Here is a 21,423-nt window from a genome sequence, read left to right as displayed (position 1 = left end):
CACTCTCTTGCAGATCCCCAGCAATTTTAATGATCACAAACAATAACGAATATAACAAAGGATTGTCTCTCAGTCTGACACCAGCCCTACAGATCCCCAAAACACAAAGAAAGATGTAGTTGATAATAGACTTCATGGAAGAAGGTATTGGGCAGCCGAGAGAGGAAGCTTTAATCCTTCTCAAACCAAAGACAAACCAAAGGGGTAGTTTGTGATTGCCAATTATAGCAGGGAGTGAGGTTCTTCTCCCATTCACCTCCCCAAGCTGGTGTTAGGTTTCACATATTCGATGGTGCGCAATGCAACCTTTACTCCATAGAAATGGGAATTTTAAAAAATAATCACATTGGAAAATTTACATTACTTACTCTGTTTGTACACCATGTCTACCTTGCACAACGTCTGGCGACACTACAAAAGACATCTTAATCTGTCTCGGGTCCACTTTTGCTCTGAGGCTTGATGGACAGTTGCTTTTCCATGAACATTTGCGCTTTCCATTGCATTAGAACCTTTTCTTAAATGGAAGCTCCTCAAAAGTCTTCTTCAGTAACAGGTAAAACATGGACAATTTTTCTGCAGATCTTCACTATCTCAATTTATGGGCTATATCATTGGTTCTCAACCTGTGGTTCGAGGAAACCTGGGGATTACGAAGCTTACTCAGGGGGTCCGAGACTGTTTTACAAAATTAAATAATAAAGTATATAGAAATAAAAGAGCATCATTGAACATTTCAAAACATTTTCTATATTTGATTGTGCATTAATCAAAATATTTTAATATTTGAGCATTTCTTTGGTGTATATCTGTTTTGTGTTCAAATCATAGACGTTGCTTATGTTAGGGCTCCCTTGATTCCAGTAATGCTTCAGTGGGGGTCCACAGAAGTTAAAAGGTTAAGAACCGCTCAACTGTATTATATGCCTCATTTTTTTCCCCAAGAACAGTAAGGAGCGAATTTCTGGAACAATTTAAAGGTGGAAGTCAGGTCATTAAGTTGCTTTGAGAAAACTGTTTAATGGTTACTTTGTAATTCTGCCCTGGGACACAGAAAATATTCACCAGGAATCTACAAATGGGTCTGCCCTGCAATCTGTGGGTGTGAATGCCAGCGAACAGCAGCGTGCTGCGTTACAGAACGGCGTGCAGCAGTGACAGATTCACCTGGGTTTGCAGTGAATTCCACTAATTGGCAAACTCTCTTGCTTACATAGCAGTCACTGTGTCTACACCTCTGTGGGAGTGAGAAGAACGCCCCCCCCCCCCCCAATCAATGCAATGTTCCAGTTGAATAGCATGACTACATTGTTTATATGAATTAATTCAAAATAACTTCATTTCTGACAGAAAACAATGTATACAAAGTAATTCAAATTAACTTTATTTCTGTCAGAAAGCAATCTTTCTTTTTTTTTTTGCACTCAGAGCAGACAGAACTAAGGGTTGAGCATTAGAAATGTCTGCCCACTTAAAGCACTGAGGGTGATAATGTAGTGCTTCGAGCTCCTGTAGCAATAGGTCATCTTCCTAAAATGTTCCCACTAGGCCCTGAGCTCTAATCTCAGATAGCCCATTTTAAGTGTTTTAAACTGACAAATCCCTTAATCTCTTAATGCACAGTTCCCTCATTTGCCGACTTCAGAGTTATCATAGGTATAGTGACACCCAGCACGTCTATACTGAGTATTTCTAGCAGGTGTGTGCTATATAGAAGTATGCTAGGCTGCCTTCCTATGACACATGTACGACTCCTCATTGGTCAATTTATTGGACATAGATCACAGACTGGATTTGCTCCAAACTTGTTTAAAGCTGCACTGTAGACGTCTTTTAATTAGAGATATCTTGGGAGGAGAAAAGGAATGCAATCACATACCAACAGGAGTGATAAGGAGAGCAGGTGAGAGAAGAGCCATATTGTGTTTATTAGGCAGTTTATTAGGTTGCTGGAGCATTAGACCAACCCACTAGTGGGCACAATGAAGGGTTTGTGAAAACATCTGCAGATGCTAATGCTGCAAATGCTTCTTGGGCAAGACGTTCAACTCTCCCCTCTTGAATAGCCACTAGCGTGAGGACTTCTGATGGAAGTACAGTCACGATTCAAGAATGATGCCGCCCTCTCCCAATTCCCACACGGAGCTGGGGGCCAGGAGGAGCATTTGGACAGAGTGCAGCTATAGACATACTTCCGTCTGGTTTCATGGCTGGAAGAGGTAATATCGAAGTCAATATAATCTACACTAAAATCCACTACTGAGAGGGATTATTAATCACACTGCTTTGGGCACAAGTGTTGCAAATACCAGACTCGGACCATGACAGGACTTAATATAATTTACTTTCCCGATTTTGAATGTTGATATTTTTCAGGGACTGTCTCTCCTAATCATTTGTTGGCTAAGAGCTGGAAAACAGTGATTTATCAAACTAAGCAATGATATAATGGCTAATAAAGTTGGGTGCTATTTTCTCCGATGTCATAAATGAAACGCCATATAAATATGATGCATTATGGATAATTGTATTATGGTGAAATAATGTCAATTAGAGGCCGTATTGAATTTATTAAGCACAAGACTGAAGATACAGTGTTTGTAAATGTCAGTAGAACGGTCAAATGGAGTTGGACGAAAACTAGGAGGTATTTTTTTGCAATCTTTTTTCAGTTCTGTGGAAATCTGCCACTTCACAAAGGTTGCGAGGATTTTACTTTTTCCAAGATATTATTGATTTTTTTTCTGATGTCGGTCACACACACCCTTACTTACTTAGCCTAAACAAAAATGCTGTTTGCAAGACTGACAACAGAAAACAGTAAGGCCCTCAATTTGAGCCGGCCAGAGCAGAACCCCGTGGGGAGTGGCGCATTTAGGGGCCAAGTCGTTGGGGGTAGTTAAAGGATCCCACTCCAGCTGATTCTGAACAGCCATGTGGTCATGCACCTGGAATTACTGGGTGTGGCAATACCAGTCTTGGAATTACCAGGTGCAAAAACACACCTGGTAAACCCATATGCAGGGCTGTTGCGGTGAAAGATAACTTATCAAATATATAAACAAAGAGACATTGGTATGGAAATTAACATATATTGTACGATAAGCTTACCAGCCCGGCTCCCAAATGAAGTGAAAAGGGACTGACACTGGGTGCCCCAGTGGAGTCAGAAAAGGAACAGAAAATGTAATCACAGTGAAAGAAAGGGTCAGTGTTGCAGTGTCATGTTAGACGTCTCTTGTTTTTATAAAACCAGAACATGAACTTACAAGAAATTACTGATAATTTAGTTTGCAGCTAGAGGAACCACCTTTACATTATACGTTTGGGAACTTACCCATATTGCAAGTTTCACTTGATTCCCGTCGACGATCAATCGTTTTACTTTGAAATCAACACCTGATTTATGAAAATATGAAAACATTTTGGTAAATTCCTTATAGCTTAGCCACCCTATAAATACACTAAAATCATTGTTTTTAGACTAGTTTACAAAAATTACATAGCACAAAAGGCTGTTAAGGTAATGAAGAGCCAAGCTTGGCTCAAGCCTAACTTTTAGCTTGGCTCAGGGTTTTTCTGTAGGCTAAGCCAGAGCTGAGCGTCGATTTTCTGTCAGGACTAAGCAGATTGGTCCCAAATAGTGCAGAACAGATTTTCAAATGCAACATAGAACTAAAACATGCATGATTGCCTTGGGTACATCATGAAGCTGTCAAGCACTCTTAACTTATCTCAAGGACCAAAGAAAACCATATGCCTCAGATGTTTCCGTGTTGATGAATCCCACATTGTATTAAGATCATAACATGCCATAGATAGCAGCAAAATACTTGTAAAGTGATTAAATCATGTCAGGAGTGTTCATATCGTATTGGGCCAGAAGGACCAAGAGTAAGAGTTTTTTAAATGTGATATTCTAAACAAAGTGTGAGCGTCTCAATGTCCCATGCTTTCAAAGCTGTCTTCAAAGCTATGGATCTCTGCACCTTGGTATGAGCACAATTGTACTGAAACTGGGACTGACATAAATAGCTTCCCATTTGATCCTCAAGAGATACAATTATTTGACCAGAATATAATACCAGGTAAGTGAAGCAGCTTACTTCCGGTTTCACAGACACCCCATTTGCCACTAATGTAGTGATATCCCTTCTCAATGTGGAATACAACCAATGTCTAAACTTCACATTGGCAGAAATGACTTGCTATCTCAAAAATGATGCTGTTGATACATCTCCCTGGCTTAATGTAACAGTTGTTTGATCAAAACATAGTAAGAAAGGCAATCGTTGAACCCAGACAGCCTGTTTTCCAAAATTACATAAATGTTAAAGTTCCAACCTTCTTGGCAGATTACATCATACAGTTCCAGAACAAATAACTCTGCAATAAGAATACTAGCAACCAGACATGGGCAGATCACAAAGTGAGTTCATTGTTGATCAATACAAAAAAGTGACATGACAGCAAACATATTGGATGCATGCACACTGATCAGGGTGGGAAGTCGAGAGCATAACTTAGGCTTCTTACTTCAAAAACGTAAAGGGGGTGGCGGGCAAATGATGACACAATAGGTCTCAAAACCCCAAAAATGTCCTTAAAAAAGGAACATTCTGGAATACCATTTGTTTGTGATTGCTAGAGATGCAGCACTATTTAAAGAGAACAGTTTTTTTCTCTACAGTGGATGGGCCCCATAAGCATTAGACCAACATTGATGTCTATGATTTACAGGACAAGTATGTTTGTTTACATTATGCTGCAGTGACCATGAAAATCCTTACCATGATCACGATCCAATCACAGAACGGTCAATAATAAGCTTTATTTGGTGCAAATGTTGAAAAGGAGGCACATGATTCGGCTGGTACATATCAAGTCTATATATCAACTTGAACAGCTATCAACACCTGCACTGGCCAGGTAAGGCATGGCCCCGGCTAGCCTGTAATCAACTGTAGTAATCTGCTCCTCCGCAGGAATACTACGCATAGTGATCACGGTGCTGAATAACTGTATTGCAGAGGTGTGGCAGACCCGAAGCCTTTTGGCACAAGCATTGAATATTGATCGTGGTGGGTACATGTTGAGTTTTCAGACATAGCTACAGTGACGGCAGTGAAGAATTAATGCAGACTAAGAGCATCTCACATCCTAATCGTCGTTGTAATAAAAAACGGACATAACTCAATCGTACATATGTGTCAGTATTGCATGGGGTTGAATGTGATTTCAGGCAATCAATTGATTACGCTATTCATTAAGGTTTGATGCATTACATTGTTTTGAATAATCAACTGATTGACATCAAATGGCATGCTATGAAATTCAAGTTAATTCTTCAATGTAATATTGATTTATATACTGGAATGATTTATGATGATTTCTGTGTTACAACTAAAGACTAAGATCTGCAATGCTTTAATCTGTCTGTACTGTTCACTGGTGCCACTGATTGCATTTATGTGGGAGAATCCACCGTGATCATGTCTCACTGCCTGAGCTTAAATGCGTTGGGTCCACCTCACATCTGCAATAACATTCACCAGCACCATGATCGGTGTTTTCTTTTGCTGCAGTGAGGCAGCCTGCATATATTGGATTTTAGATAATGACACAATTACGGACGAAATTACGCACAAATATGTAAGCATACGAATTTTTAAGCTTACCTATGGTTGAACCAATTTGTTTGTCAAACGTGTCATCAGTGAATCTCAGCAAAAGACTACAGCAGAGAGACAGAGAAAAGAAAGAAAAAGTTATTGGCGTCACGAAGCTGAACTAAAAAACACTTTGCATTGTTAGATGGTATGCAAGTAGAAATCGAAACTGCCATTTACTGGTACCAAGCTGGTCTAATATACAGGGGCATTGTGCTCTAGTACATCAGACCTGCCACAAACGAGATCAGACTAGTCCAGTGCAATTAGTCCAATCTAAATCTTTCTGTAATCAACCCACATCACACGAGCCCGGGTGGAAGAAGGTCCATAAGCAGGTCCAGCCTACTCCAGAGATCATAGTACTCGGACCAAAAGGGTAATAAACAGGCGTCATAGTGTGGTTTTGCAGAACTGTTTACATTTGGCACCAGTGGGATGCAAATGTTTATGTTAAAAAGAAGTAATATGAATTTTTAAAAAATAGTTTATTATTAGGTATTGGACTGTAGAACACAAATTACATAAAACATTGGCAAATTATAAAAGTGCTCGGAAAATTAGGTTTCTGGTGGAGGAGATGAAACCCTACTCAAGCCGCAACCACAATTCCTGTCACAGTGTGGCACAAACAAGCCTCAAATTAACCTGTGCTCGACCCTATGGTACCTTGGCATAAAGCAGTTAGGTTTAACTTTGAGGCAATGTGCAAATTATTTGTGCAGTACTTGAAACAGTAGTAAAGTTAAACACAACACAAAAAATGCCACAACAGTTTAGAAAAACAGAGCAAAATGTGATAAATATATCAAGACCAAAATTACAAAAGTGCACTGAGTAGCACCGGAGATATGCAGCTTTAAAGATTTTCAGTGAAAATAGCACCCAATATTCCAAAGCACCACTTGCAGATATCTGGTCATGCAAGACTGAAGGAAAGTCATAAATTTCAGGAAAAGAGGGTCAAATACAGGGATAAGGCTTGTCCAGCTGAAAAGTTACTTCCTCAGTCCAGCGCAAAAGAGTCCCATTTGTGGTGGAGGGGGCCATTAGGAGCAGAGAAGCGTCACAGACGGTCGTCAATGTAGCATGAAGGGCAGGCCTGGTGTCATGAATGGTTGTCGCTGTGGCGCGAACAGCAGGCCTGGCATCATGGATGGTTGTTGTTGTAGCGCCAAGATCTTCTTGTTGTCGGATGCGGTTGGGCCGGAGCTTTGCAGTGGCGCTCCCCATTAGTAGTTTGACAGAACATCCCACTGGTGGGCAGAGCGAGTGACAAGGTACTGTCAATGGGCCTATTTGTGACCCAAAAAGTTCAATTCAGCTCCACTGAGGGAACACCAAGGAGTCAGGACCAGAGGGGAACCACTTGGAGGCCAGGGGCTTGCTTCAGCTGGGTCTGGAGGCTGGATCAGGTGATTGAGAGCCTGTTATGTCTCTGTTACTCTAAACAGGAGGCAAAACAGGAGGCAAGCAGACCAGCCTTTGGAGTCATTCTGGAGGTCCTTTGTTTGGATGCAGGTCCATTCCCTCTAACGTAGGCAGGATGGCAGCAGGGCAGCAATCTAGCAAGGCAGCAGTGAAGCAGGGCAGCAGTTCCGCAGAGTGGAAATCCCTTCAGCAGCACAGCAGTCCTTCTTCCAGGCAAAGTCTTCACAGGTCCAAAAGTGCACTGAAGGGTTGGTGTCTGAGTCCCAATATTTACACCCGGTGCCTCCTATGAAGTAGAAGAACCTTCTAGAGGTTTCCCTTTGAAATGCATAGGTTTCCTGCTTTCCCTGCCCTGGCTCCAGAGTATCTCCAGGGGGTATTCAGTCCTTTGTGTGGATGCAAGACACAGCTTATTCAAGTGTAAGTATGGTTATGCCAATCTCCGCCCTCCCATTTTGCAAGTGATGGCCCATCCAGGCACGGCTAAGCTCTCTATTGTGTGTGGCTGTCTAGGAGGAATACACTAAGCTTAACTGCTAGCTTCACCCAGTCATGTGATCCAGCGACAGGCTGCAGGCTCTAAATGGCTAAGGCAGGAAAATGTTAACTTTCTAAAAGTGGCATTCTCTAAATTGTAATTGAAGGTTCAACTTTGTCATATGAGAGAATTTTCCATTAGAATTCCAAACCCCCCACCCCCAAACATGAACTGGTTGCCCTGTTCCCATTTGGACGTTACAGCTTATTAAATATAGTAAGTAACTCCAATGTTATCCTATGAGAGAGGTTTCAGTAGTGAAAAATGAAGTTGAGTTTTTCACTACCAGTAAAACTTAAAAGTAGCTGGCCAACGTTTTCAGTACACTCCTTCCTACCCTCTCAACTGTCCAGGGCCTACCCAATGGTGCCTTGTATGTATTAAAAGGTAAGGTGTGAGTCTGGCAAAAGGTTTCTTGCCAGGTTGAGTTGGTACTTGAAAACTGCACACACAGACTGCCATGGCAGGCCTGAGACATGTTTAAAGTGTTACTTAGGTGGGTGGCACAATCAGTGCTGCAGGCCCACTAGTAGCATTTAATTTAAAGGCCCTGGGCACAGGTAGTGCTACATTATTAGGGACTTACAAGTATGCCAATAGGGAAACATCCTTAACAACGCGTCCTGAACGACACAGACGTTTTCAACGCAAGCGTAACCACGTTTGCCTGAACAGCACATGCCTTTTTCTGTGCTCTAACCACGCATGTGCTGACCTACGCATATGCGTTGTTAAGGCACAGAAAAAGCCACGCGGTTTTCGGGAGAGGACGAAGTGAGGTAAGTGGCGCTGCGGCAGGGATTAGGGTGGGGGTGTAAATATATATATTTTTTTCAAGGGATTAGAGTGGGGGGTCAGGGTATTTCTATTTTGTTTTTAAGGGGCTGGGCGTTTAAGTATTTTTTTTTAAGGGGCGGGGTGCACGTTTATTTTATTTTTATTTAGGGTGGGGTAATTTATTTTTAAAGGGGTGGAGGAAGATTTAAGGAAGGAGGGAGGAGAGAAGAGAAGGAAGGATGGGGAGAGGATGCAGTGAGGTAAGCAGGGTTGGGGCAGGGCTGGTGGATAGTTTTTAGTGGTGGTGGTGGATTTAGGGGTTAAGGTGGGTGGGGAGTCAGGGTAATTTAGTTTTTGGGGGTGGGGGTTAGGATCGTTTTTTTTAGGGTTTAGGGTGGGTGGTGGGGTCGGGGAAGTTTACTTAGGGGGAACATTTTCAGGCTCAGGGCGGGTCAGGTAGTTTACTTGGGAGAAGGTTTAAGGGCACAGGGCAGGTGGGGGTGTAGGGGTAACTTACATTTTAGGAGCAGGGGTAGGGTAGATTTTATTTTAGGGCTCAGCGTGGGTAGGGGGTTTTGGGCTAGTTTTGTTTTATGGGGTGGGGTGGGGGTCAGTAATTTAGTTTTTGGGGGTGGGGGTTAGGATCGTTTTTTTTAGGGTTCAGGGTGGGTGGTGGGGTCAGGGTATTTTAGCTTCTTAGGAAGGGGGTGAAGGGTCAGGATAGTATTTTTGTTAGGGCGCAGGGTGTGTGGAAGGTCCCAGTAGTTTACTTTTTAGGGGCAGGGCTTGGGGTCAGGGTAGGTTTTTTTTTTAGGGGTCAGGGTGGGTGGGAGGGTCTGGGTACTTTACTTTCTAAGGAAGGGGTTGAGATAGTATTTTTTATAGGGTGGGTGGGGGGGGGTCGGAGTAGTTCATGTATTAGGGGTGGGGGTAGTTTTGGGCCTCAGGGCGGGTGGGGAGGTATCATAGAACCACGCATGCCAAGTCACATGCCGTTTCCATACATGCCCTTACTAGGCATGCTTTTACAACAAAATGTGTTGTAAAGGCATGTGTTGTGAAGGCATGTGCTGTAAAGGCCGGAGTGGAAACAACGTGGTCGTTGTTCTGACTGAGTTGATAAGGCATACGTTGTTCAGGCATTCGTCGTTCCATCATACAACCATGCCAATATGCCAATAAATATGCCAATAGGGTATAAGCTAATTGTACCATGTTTTAAGGAAAAGGCACAAGCACTTTAGCACTAGTTAGCAGTGGTAAAGTGTGCAGAGTCACAAAAGCCAACACAAACTGATTCAGAAAACAGGAGAGTGAAGGCAAAACATTTGGGGATGACCCAGCAGAAAGGGTCAAGTCCAACAAGCACCATAAAAGCAAATAAATCTTGTTACACAAAGCTGCAATGAAACAATATAATTTTATTTTGCGTTTTCAGGTATCTTTCAAGTATTTCTCAAGCGCTACAGCTACTGGGGCAGTTTCCAAATCAAAGACAAATCCAAATGATTCAGCAATATTCTGTAAAATACCAGCTAATAACAAGCTAATTACAATATGGGTAAATATACATTCAGCATTGAAAATAGTATATGCTAACAACAGGTGGTACACAGTGTCAGTGACCTCCGTACCATGCTCACACATCGTAGACGGGTCTCCTAAAAGTCTGCTGCAATAATTGCTTGTTTTAAACAATATGCTCAACCTCATGTTTGAAAGCAATCACTGTAAAGAAGGACTCAACATGTACATCAAATACCTGGACACGCCATAAAAGGGTATATAGTTGCATTCCAAATTCAGCAACTGTCCTTCGCAAAGATTAAACAACAAAGTATGTGAATCTACAACTGAATACTTTAAACATAAATGGTAAGACATAGTTGTAGGAAAATGTCTTCTTGTTGCAGTTACCCCCCCACTTTTTGCCTGATACTGATGCTGACTTGACCCACATGTGTGCTGGGGCCCTGCTAACCAGGCCCCAGCACCAGTGTTCTTTCACTAAAAATGTACCATTGGGTCCACAATTGGCACACAGATACGTCCCTTGCAAAAGGTACCAGTGGTACCAAGGGCCCTGTGACCAGGGAAGGTCCCTAAGGGCTGCAGCATGTGTTGTGTCACCTTAAGGGATCCCTCACCAAATACATGCACACTGCCAGGGCAGCTTGTATGTGTTGGTGGGGAGAAAGAGATAAAGTCGACATGGCATCCCCCTCAGGGTGCCATGCCCACCCACCACTGTGGCATAGGTAGGTCACCCCTCCAGCAGGCCTTACAGCTCTAAGGCAGGGTACACTATACCACAGGTGAGGGTATAGCTGCATAAGCAATATGCCTCTACAGAGTCTAACTCCATTCTTAGACATTGTAAGTACAGTGGGGTCATATTAAGTATATGGTCTGGGAGTTTGTCAAAACGAACTCCACAGCTCTGTGGTGGCTACACTGAAGTCTGGGAGGTTTGGTATCAAACTTCTCAGCACAATAAACCCACACTCTTGCCAGTGTTGAATTTATTACAAAATGCACACATAGAGCATCTTAGAGATATCCCCTGTATTTTACCCAACCGTCTAGTGTAGGGCTGACTGGTCTGTGCCAGCCTGCCACTAGCAGACAAGTTTCTGACACCATGCTCTCTGAGGCCAGAAACAAGGCCTGTTCTGGGTGGAGGTGCTTCACCCCCAAACCCTTCCCCACCACAGGAACTGTAAAACCTGGTGGAGAGCCTCAAAGGATCAGGCCTCCTGTTACAATGCCCCAGGGCAGGGCAGCTAGTGGAGATGCCTGCCCCCTGGACAAAGCCCCACTTTTGGCAGTAAGTTTGGTGGGAAACTTAGGAAAACAAGGAGTGACCACGTCCGGTAGGACCATTCTTAAGAGGTCCAGAGCTGAAGTCACCACACCCTGCAAAATCCTTCATCTTAGTTTGGAGGACCGGGACCAATAGGGTTAGGTCTGTGTCCCCCATCTTCAAAGGGAGTGGACACAAGAAGGGTTTAGCCACCCTAAGGGGTGGTAGCCATTGGCTACTGCCCTCTGACCCCCTGTAACGCCCCTAAATCCAGGATTTAAGGGGTCCACTGAACCCAGTTTGTCAGATTCCTGGTGACCTCAAAAGAAGAAGAAAGAAGAAGGACTGCTGAGCAGAAACCCTAACAGAGAAGACAGAAGATGAAAGCTGACTTTTCCCCAGCCCTACTGGCCTGTCTCTAAACCAAATCCATCATGAACTCTATCCACTCCGGCGCCCCTTCGGACCCCTGCCCGCACTTCATCTTTAACAAAGCCGACGACATCATCGCCCCGCACCTCCAGACCGTCATCAACTCTTCTTTTTCTTCTGCTACCTTCCCCGAATGCTGGAAGCACGCTGAAGTCAACGCCCTACTAAAGAAACCTACGGCTGACCCAAGCGACCTGAAAAACTTCCGCCCCATCTCTCTTCTACCTTTCCCAGCCAAGGTAATAGAAAAGACCGTCAACAAACAGCTGACCACCTTCCTGGAAGACAACAACCTGCTCGACCCTTCACAAACCGGATTCCGAACCAACCACAGCACGGAAACCGCCCTCATCTCAGTCACAGACGACATCAGAACCCTGATGGACAACGGTGAAACAGTCGCCCTCATTCTCCTCGACCTCTCGGCTGCCTTTGACACCGTCTGTCACCGCACCCTAATCACCCGCCTACGCTCCACCGGGATCCAAGGCCAGGCCCTGGACTGGATCGCCTCCTTCCTCGCTAACCGCTCCCAAAGAGTTTACCTCCCTCCGTTTCGCTCAGAACCCACCAAGATCATCTGCGGCGTACCTCAAGGCTCATCGCTCAGCCCGACACTCTTCAATGTCTACATGAGCCCCCTCGCCGACATCGTACGCAAGCACGACATCATCATCACCTCCTACGCCGACGACACCCAACTTGTACTCTCCCTCACCAAGGACCCCGCCAGCGCCAAGACCAACCTACAAGAGGGTATGAAGGACGTCGCAGATTGGATGAGGCTCAGCCGCCTAAAGCTGAACTCTGAAAAAACGGAAGTCCTCATCCTCGGCAACACCCCGTCCGCCTGGGACGACTCCTGGTGGCCCACGGCCCTCGGCACCGCACCGACCCCCGCAGACCACGCCCGCAACCTCGGCTTCATCTTGGACCCTCTTCTCACCATGACCAAGCAAGTCAACGCCGTGTCCTCCGCCTGCTTCCTCACTCTCCGCATGCTCCGCAAGATCTTCCGCTGGATCCCCGCCGACACCAGAAAAACCGTGACCCACGCCCTTGTCACGAGTCGCCTGGACTACGGCAACACCCTCTACGCCGGGACCACCGCCAAACTCCAAAACCGCCTGCAACGCATCCAAAACGCCTCGGCCCGCCTCATCCTAGACGTACCCCGCAACAGCCACATCTCCGCACACCTGAGACACCTGCATTGGCTCCCAGTCAGCAAAAGGATCACCTTCCGTCTTCTCACCCACGCACACAAAGCCCTCCACAACAAGGGACCGGAATACCTCAACAGACGCCTCAGCTTCTACGTCCCCACCCGCCCCCTCCGCTCCGCTGGCCTCGCACTTGCTGCCGTCCCTCGCACCCGCCGCTCCACGGCGGGTGGGAGATCTTTCTCCTTCCTGGCGGCCAAGACCTGGAACTCCCTCCCCACCAGCCTCAGGACCACCCAGGACCACTCCGCTTTCCGGAGACTCCTAAAGACTTGGCTGTTCGAGCAGCGATAACCCCCCCTTTCCCCCCTAGCGCCTTGAGACCCGCACGGGTGAGTAGCGCGCTTTATAAATGTTAATGATTTGATCTAGCTTCAAAAGCCCTGCAAAAAAAAAAACGTGATGTATCCTGCAGGATCAGTGACCTCTGAGAAGCCTCCAGAAGACTGCCTGCATCTCAGAGGAGCAAGAACTCCTGTGGACAGCGGCCCTGTCCCAGGGGAAACTCCATCTAAGGGCTCCAGAACCGCTCTGGATCCGTGAGTCCTGTCCACTTTGCAACCGACGCCCATAGCCCGTGTCCAGGTGGCCCAACCGAGTAGAGGTGGTCCCCAGGCAATTCGGAGCAAGTGTTCACCCTGGGTTGGCCCCTCCTGTCCAACACGTCGACGTCTGCAGCCTGAATCTGGAGGATTCCCATGAACACGACAGAACTTGACAAAGATACCCGCTGGCAAATGGTACTCTGCACCCCCTAGCCTTGCGGAATCTGAACTCCGGTGCAGCAACGTCCAGCAGGCAGCCCTCCTCCTTGTCCAGCCCGTGGTTTTCCAGAAGCGACCCCCTGGACCCAGCTTGCAGCATTTATGTGACCCCCGGGGTTTCCCTATTGGAAAGCATTGGGAGCCCGATGCTGTGTTGGCACCCTGCACCCGACCGCCCCTGTGCCACCGAGGGGGTTTGTTCGGTGCTTACCTGTGGCCTCCCGGTGCTCCCCTACCCCCCCCCAGGTCTGCCCTCCAAAGTTGTGGCTACTTACCTGATTCCTAGTGCCCCCAGCCTTCACAGGAGCCCATGTTAAATTAGCCTCATCTTTGACCTCTGCACCCGCCAGCCCTGTGTTGCTGGTGGTGGGTGTTTGGGGTTAACTTGAACCCCAACCTGTGGACTTCCTAACCCCTGGAGACTGGAACTGTAAGTCGAGTACTTACCTCAAAACCGTACTAACTTTTCTTCCCCCAGAAACTGTTTCTGAAAATTGCACGGTCAACTTTTAAAACAGATTTTTTTCATTTACTCAAAAACTATATAACTTTTCAATTCTAATCAAAGTGGTATTGATATACATGTTGAATACTTATTTATTCATGTACTTACCTGTAACTTGAATCTTGTGGTTCTAGAAATAAATTAAATTAACAGAAGATATTTTTGATATATAAAAACCAGTGGCCTGGAGTTACACATTGTGTGTGTGCTTCCTTTATTGTCTGTGTGTACAAAAACGCTTTGCACTACCCTCTGATAAGCCTAACTGCTTGCCCACACTAGCACAAAAGAGAGCATTAGTTTTATCTTCTTTAGCCTCTGTTAAGCCTCTGGGGAACCCCTGAACTCTGTGCACACTAGATCTCATTTTGATATATTATGTACAGAGCCAGCTTCCTACATAACACTTTACTAGACTTGAAAGAGCCAGTGATTGTGTTCACATTTGATCTTTTCTTTTAGAGAGATTTACAGTCAAATTCCCTCTGCAGTGGTGCTACCGAGTACTGGGACAACACCACATGAATGGCTAGCCTTCTAAGCCTGTGGAGATCACTCCAGTAACCCGGTTTATCTGCTCCAAACAATATGTAATATTGCCTACTGGAGAGCAGTTCATTAGCAGACTAACCAAATTAATAAAGGTCAAATACAGATGGGACGCGGCATATTGGATTTATTAACTTGCACTAGCCAGGAGGACGAGGTTTGTAAAATAAATATGGTCATGTGAAAAGCATGGGAATTTGAAATAACTTCTGAGGAGCTGCCAATTTTCAGGAGTTAGCCTCCTCTCTGAACAGCTGCTGCATGCACTCCTGGGACGTGGCAAGCTTGGCTACCAAACCGTGGCAGATCAAGTTTCTAATTGAATATCTGGCGCACTCCACCGCTTTCCAGCTGTAGACCTCGGATGCAGCACGCATTAACCGTGACAAAGTGAGCTTCGGTGGGCAAAAGACAGAATGGAGAGTCCGCCCGGAGAGCTGACGTTATCAACGAAGCGTCAAAAATAAGTGAAGCAATGAGACTGTCACAGTTTAATACAGAGAGGAGCACTTGCGCTTGGGGGTTGCAACGCTCTCATTTGCACGGAAGTCAAGTAGTTGCAAGCATTGCTGCTAATGACGGAAAGCTAGGCACTGACAACATTTCACAGTTCAGTAACTTCACTATAATCACAGGCGAACAGCCAGCTAAATGTCACGCTATGTCCCATAGGTTAATACCTAGCTCTCAAGTGAACCTCAGCTATAGGGTCAGGCCCACATATTACATTATTTTCAGGTACAGATAACTATTTATATGATGTGAGCATTCAAACTGGTTATCTGGTCAACTGCATATCAAATTAAAGTTCAAGTTGGATGCAATTCAGGAAAACCAGGCACCGCAAACCCAACCCCCCCCCCCCCCCACCTCAAAAAAACAAAAAAAAAACGTTGGATGCAATTTTGGGGTGGAAAGTGCCAAGTCAATAAACCATAAGCATAAATTGCATAAGGGGCACAGAGATGATGAAATTGCTGTTCGTATTCTAGGAATCACATGAATACAAATGCAGAAACAATGAAGGAACACAGAAGTACCATTGGTTGAATATATCTATGCGCATGACTTTTTTCTACTCCTTTTCCACCCATAAAATAATGCTAACTGTAATTAGCAAGATTACAAAAAATAATTTTAAAATGTATTTCTGTGCAGTATAAGACACGTTCTCATAATACCATGGAAAAGAAAGGAAAATAAACTGCATCCATTCACTCTAAAAGGAGGACGAGCAATTACAAAATTAAAAAGGACACTGAAAATTCAAGATCACATTGTGAGAATAGAAAGCCATCACCTACTAGAAGGAAAGAGCAGAGAGATCTCGAGGACCACTCGATGTTTTTTTTTTTTTCCCTTTAATGGAATGCTCCTCTCTACCAGACACATCTGGCTGAAGAGAACATAACTTCTCCAAACTCACGTTCATAAAAATAATGCTGACAAAAATAAAGGACCAAACGTCAATCTACACACTGGGGCTCATTACTAAGGCAAATACAATCCGAACATCTCAAAAAGGAATAGCCGAGAGAGACAATAATTGGCCTGTGGAAAAGTATCTCAAACACTGTCACAGAAGAAGACAGTTACAGGACGTTTCTTAGCTTTTAGACAGCTTAGACAAAATAACAAGCAAATCAAGATCTGTTCAGTCCGTAAGAGCTCTCCAAGGCCATAGTTGCATTAAACTATGGTGCACACCTTTATGAAGGAGCCAGAAATTAAAAAGATGAGCCATAAGATGAGGTCTGTAGAGGTAGACTCAGACCTGAAAGTAAAAACTTCTATAAAGGAGCTTGTCCGATGAATGATGTCTCAGCAGGTCTCAAGAAGACATCATGAGACAAAGAAACATTCTGGGATTACTTTTCTTGCTGATAATTAGAGATGCATGGCCGGGAAAAGAGAACTGTGATTTTCTTCACACTTGATGGACCTTAAGAAAGTTTGGAAATGCAAAAAGAGTTGTTGCCCGGTGATGGTGCAGGTATTTTATTTTGCTGTGACTACATCCGTTATATAAAACATTCTGCCAAACATTCATGCCCTACTTCCATTTTATGTCATATACTACTCCCATTTTGTATAAACATGAAAATGTAGCATAGTTGACAAATGACCTTTCAACATAGTTTCTAAAAACATTGCAAGATAGCATAGTAGCATAAACAATGGGTGTGTTGCAACTTTATCTTTCCTACTGGAGTCACAGTTGTGAGAATTGTAGTGAAGAAAAAAAGACAAGCGTCCACACCATTTTTTCTCTGTCCACTTACCACTTCTCATGATCGTCCCGTAGTCTTTCAATATACACATCTCTTTTTTTTTTACTTTCCTCTTACACGCATTTCTCAATTTTGATTTCTGCCCTTTCATTATTTCTTTGGCATATGTCAGATTTTTTGTAAATAGTACAATTTGTTTTTCCTGTGTTGTGCTCATTTAACATGTGTCTGTATCATGATATTTCAGGCTTTTAGCAAGAAAAATCATGCCTCTTTAAGGTGGGGTTGCACAATACACACTTCTACAGTCATACTAATTTTGTATTAGCTGAGTTGAGAGGGCCAGCAATGCACATCTGATGATTCAGGTTAGATGAAACCATGAGTTATGCAGAAACAAGCCAATTGAGGTATTGGGTATTTAGTGCTAGATCATATTGCTCCAGATTTTAGGACCCAACCAAATCATGTTGTTTTTTTAAGGAAAAAAAAGGTGAATCAAACTTCTTCAAAGAGACCTTCTCTTCAGACCAATATACTAATGTTAGACAAATCAATGGAAATTGTCTCATACAGAAGCTTACATCAGAGTCCATCCCTGACCAGTTATTTGGTCTGGACACCACCCTTTCAACATGAAATTATCCCTGCTGGATATAAAGAAGACCTGAAGTATCCTAAACAATCATTCTACCAAAAAGAGCGGAGGTGGAACAACCGGTGTCCACAAAGCAGCCAATGGATAGACGATATTGAAGCACCCAAAGTGTAATTATTCATCCAATAATCTCCACTGCCATTTTCTGCTTTTCCCCTCAATCTACAAACCTCTTTGATACAACCTAAGATTCACTGACCCCAACCTGCTGTCAAAGGAGGGCACACACCTGGACTCTTGAACTTTGGTGTTGTACTAGTATGATCTCCGTGTACCTTGCAAACCCCTGACTGTGACCGTTTGGCACAACCTACTCTCCGACCACCTCAGGCTGCTTACCACCTGCATCACCACCCCATGTGGCAAGATTCACTGTCTTTGATCTGCTGTTAATGTTGTAGGAGACCGCTACCCTGCACTGCTATCTTGTATGCGCTGCAATACTCCCTCACGCGATGGGGTTACTGGTCGTCTTGTTTTACTACACCTTGTTAAATGATGAGTACAGATTATTAAAAAAAAAAAAAAAGAGAGAGAGAGATTCACTGAACCCTTCAAACACTTTAACCTTTTGTAGGAAAGGAATTGGGTGCCACCAATATACAGGTTTCTAGGCTTTCCTACTGTGCCACCCAAAACTGAACACCATGCACAACCCCTTTATCACTTGACTCCCATGAGAGGGAGGCGGAGCAGTCCAAGGCTAAAACTGGGAGACAATCTGGACTAGAGACTCAGCACTCAATGAATCCAGATAACACCTACTAGATGCTTGTCCAGCCCACACTTTATCTTGCGTACAGAAAAATAATACTATACAACAAAACCTATTACAACTGAAGGAAATATGATGATGTTAATTGCTATCTTTACTATTTATATGTACAGTGTAACAGTGGGCAATGTTTTACAGCGAATGTGCAATAACACAACATTTTGCTTATTGTGGTTGACTTTAAGATCTGTTCAGATACAATTGTTGGTGTACCTTCTCTAGTGAATATCAATATTGGATTCAGGGTGTTACTTATCCAACTCATCGCTACGTTTCTTGAAGGCATTTACCCTGCAGCTACTACTGTATGTATTAGTTTGGACGTGCCCCTGCAGTTGCCTATTATTTCACAAAGGTTCTTCCTGGGCCTGCCTTTTGCGGCCTGCACCTCTGTGGTACACTGGAGCCAGGACAAGTCACAGTAAGGTTCAACAACTGTCACAGGCCAAAACACTTCGTACCCAAACTAAGGGGAGAGTTCCCAGGAGGTCAGTCCAAAGGGGAGGCTACACTACATGAGGGCATCCACAAGGGAATCCGAGTTGTCTACTGGACCCCGCGCACCAGGATCCCAAGGGTCACATTGGTAATGCGGAGCCACAGTTCACAGAAGAAAGGTGCAATTTGAAGCATCACACACTGAGCCTTTGAAATGGGAAACCACAATTCACGTTTCGGTTTTAGGCACTGTGCACTTTAGGGAGAGCTCACAAGCCTCTCAACGTTCTTTGAGACAGTGGGGATCGCCAAACACAGGTTTTATCATGGCACTAAGAAATAATGGGCTTAGTCTTGTGGGGTGAGATGCTTATAGCCACACCTGTAACTCTGCCAACGTTTCCAAGACAAGGAAGAAGGGTCGGCAATGCTTGCAGCCCAAACAGTGGTAGTCATGGGCACACTCTGCTTCCAACAGAATTCACTGGACTCCAGGCGATGGCTCTCAACCTGGTTTGTGGCTCAATGGTTAGAGCGGCAGACCCTGAAGCAGAGATCTGGCTCAAGACCAGGGTTCAAGTCCCGCTTCGGCAGGTCTTGGGCTCAATTCCCCTTGACCAGATAATTCTCGCCTCGGTGCCTAATCTAATTCATGGGTCCCACTCTGCAACTCTGGGCAATAGCTTGCTTAATCTCCACAACGGCCCCAACAGCGCTTGGATGCCTGGCTTCACCCTGGGGGTGCTCAGGAGTGGGCGCCTCACAGGGAAAAGCCAGGAGGGGTTCCATAGCGGTATGAGTACAGCGCCTTGAGACCCTAACGGGTGAGTAGTGCGCTATACAAGTGCTAATTTACATTTTTTTTTCAAATCTGGTTGTCATGTCAAGAAATCAGCTCTGGATCACAGAAGTCTTTGTTTAACATGCAGGATGTTGACTAGGTACTGGTCAGGGAGAAATTGCAGAAACGCGGACTTGTTGTTTTTGCCCCATACTTACCCACTTATAGGGAACTTGCAGACCATTTAAAACACGATTTGTAGTTAGGCAACTTCCTTCTATGCAGGTTACAGATAAAAAGGCCTGCCCTGCAACTGTAATCAGTCACTGCCACCTCTGTCTTTCCACTACAGCCTGATGAGCTTACTGTAGTCATGCTTAAAATACAAGGGAAGTACTTGGCAGGCCCAGCCAGACCACTAAGCCTGTCAATCTCACTATGGGCTCTCAGCATACATACCCAATTGGTGTTTGAATGAGGCCAGAAATCAAATAAATTCAGAGATTTGATATATGGGAAACTCAGGGCAGGGGCACACACTGTTCACGACCTTGCAGGCGACAATCTGCCAAAACATAATTGCCTCCTTGGATATTTTAACACATGGTTTCACAAGCCTAGCTTATATGAAGCTAAAGGTCTAACCTTTAACCCTGAATGAATTAATTTTCTACATCTAGACTGTGGGCCAATGTATACAGTAGAACATATACTTGATGAAATATTTGCGTTCCTTAACACAATCTCAGTACACAATCTGAGTCCCAGCCCCTGGACCTACCACCATGTCTTTCAGCTTCTCCACAGTGCTGAAAGTTAGTCACTCTGGAAGCCACTTTATAAACACTACAATAATGGAAGAAACTCGACATCATCTCCAATAGCTCTGCTCTACCTTCTCATTTACCACCAGCAAGGAACATCCGTTCAACATTTCTTCCATGGTCTGACAGATATTTTTGATGGACTTATACCACTCAAATCCATCCAAGCAAACAAACCACCCGAAAACAGCATGTGTAAAATGTCTAAAATCAAACAGGACTCTTGAAAGATTCTGAAAGAAAACGTACACAGTTGCAGAATATAAAAGGCAACTCTGAAGAACACAACAAGCAATCCTTACATTATGTATCAGTAGCCGCATGCTAGACAAGAAAATACATAAAAATCATTAAAGGAATCCAGAACCATTCAGGATGCACAGAGACCAAAGTGTCCCACCCTATGGATGTATGTGATTCTCTGGCTAGCGATTAGATCAAAAAAGCAAAATACCTAAAAAATCCATACCTCTCTACAAACCAAGTATTGGCATTAAACTACTCTTCAACCCCATTCGACCAAAGATTTCACGAATACAAACATCTGCAACTCATCTGGATCATCTGTGGATCTATGCCCAGCTCATACATTCGAGAACAGTTTTTACTAAAAGCCTTTGGCCATCCCAGCTAGGGCTATAATACAACCATCCTTTATGGCAGGGGCTGTCCCAAAGTAATAAATGGCACTCATTAAACTACCAATCAATAGGAAATGGTCCTTTTCTACGCAAATTGGCCATCACATCTCCGTGGAAACAAATATGGACATTCATTTAACATTAAAAAAAAAAAAACATGTCGGACAATAAAAATGGATTGCATACTGGTAATGGCACCAATGCATCTCCGATTGTGATGTGGAAGTGAATAAAAACAAATGTTGAATCATGTGGGGGTAGCGGCCTTCCTCTCCTTTGATGCCTCATTGTCCTTTGATCTTACTCACCATTCCACATTCATTTGAGAGAACACTTGACTCAAAAATTCAAGAAACCAATCTTAAATAGATTACACCATACCTG

The 21,423-nt window shown here is 44.2% G+C and overlaps 1 protein-coding gene across 1 annotated transcript in view; it reads right to left on the bottom strand.

The window, feature by feature from the left end:
• The window catches only part of LOC138299504 (ras-related protein Rab-18-B-like), a 306,733-nt gene that overhangs the window by 218,348 nt on the left and 66,962 nt on the right, over positions 1-21,423 (bottom strand). Inside the window, exons 2-3 of the mRNA XM_069237780.1 lie at positions 5,679-5,734; positions 3,338-3,399 (exon numbers count right to left, since the gene is read on the bottom strand). Of these exons, the coding sequence (XP_069093881.1) occupies positions 3,338-3,399; positions 5,679-5,734 (118 nt within the window). The remainder of the gene's footprint in view (positions 1-3,337; positions 3,400-5,678; positions 5,735-21,423) is intronic.

Source organism: Pleurodeles waltl, chromosome 6 (genome assembly GCF_031143425.1).
Source record: "Pleurodeles waltl isolate 20211129_DDA chromosome 6, aPleWal1.hap1.20221129, whole genome shotgun sequence".
Taxonomy (NCBI): domain Eukaryota; kingdom Metazoa; phylum Chordata; class Amphibia; order Caudata; family Salamandridae; genus Pleurodeles; species Pleurodeles waltl.
Note: the sequence above shows the minus strand (reverse complement) of the source record. Positions and strands in the feature narration are given on the sequence as shown.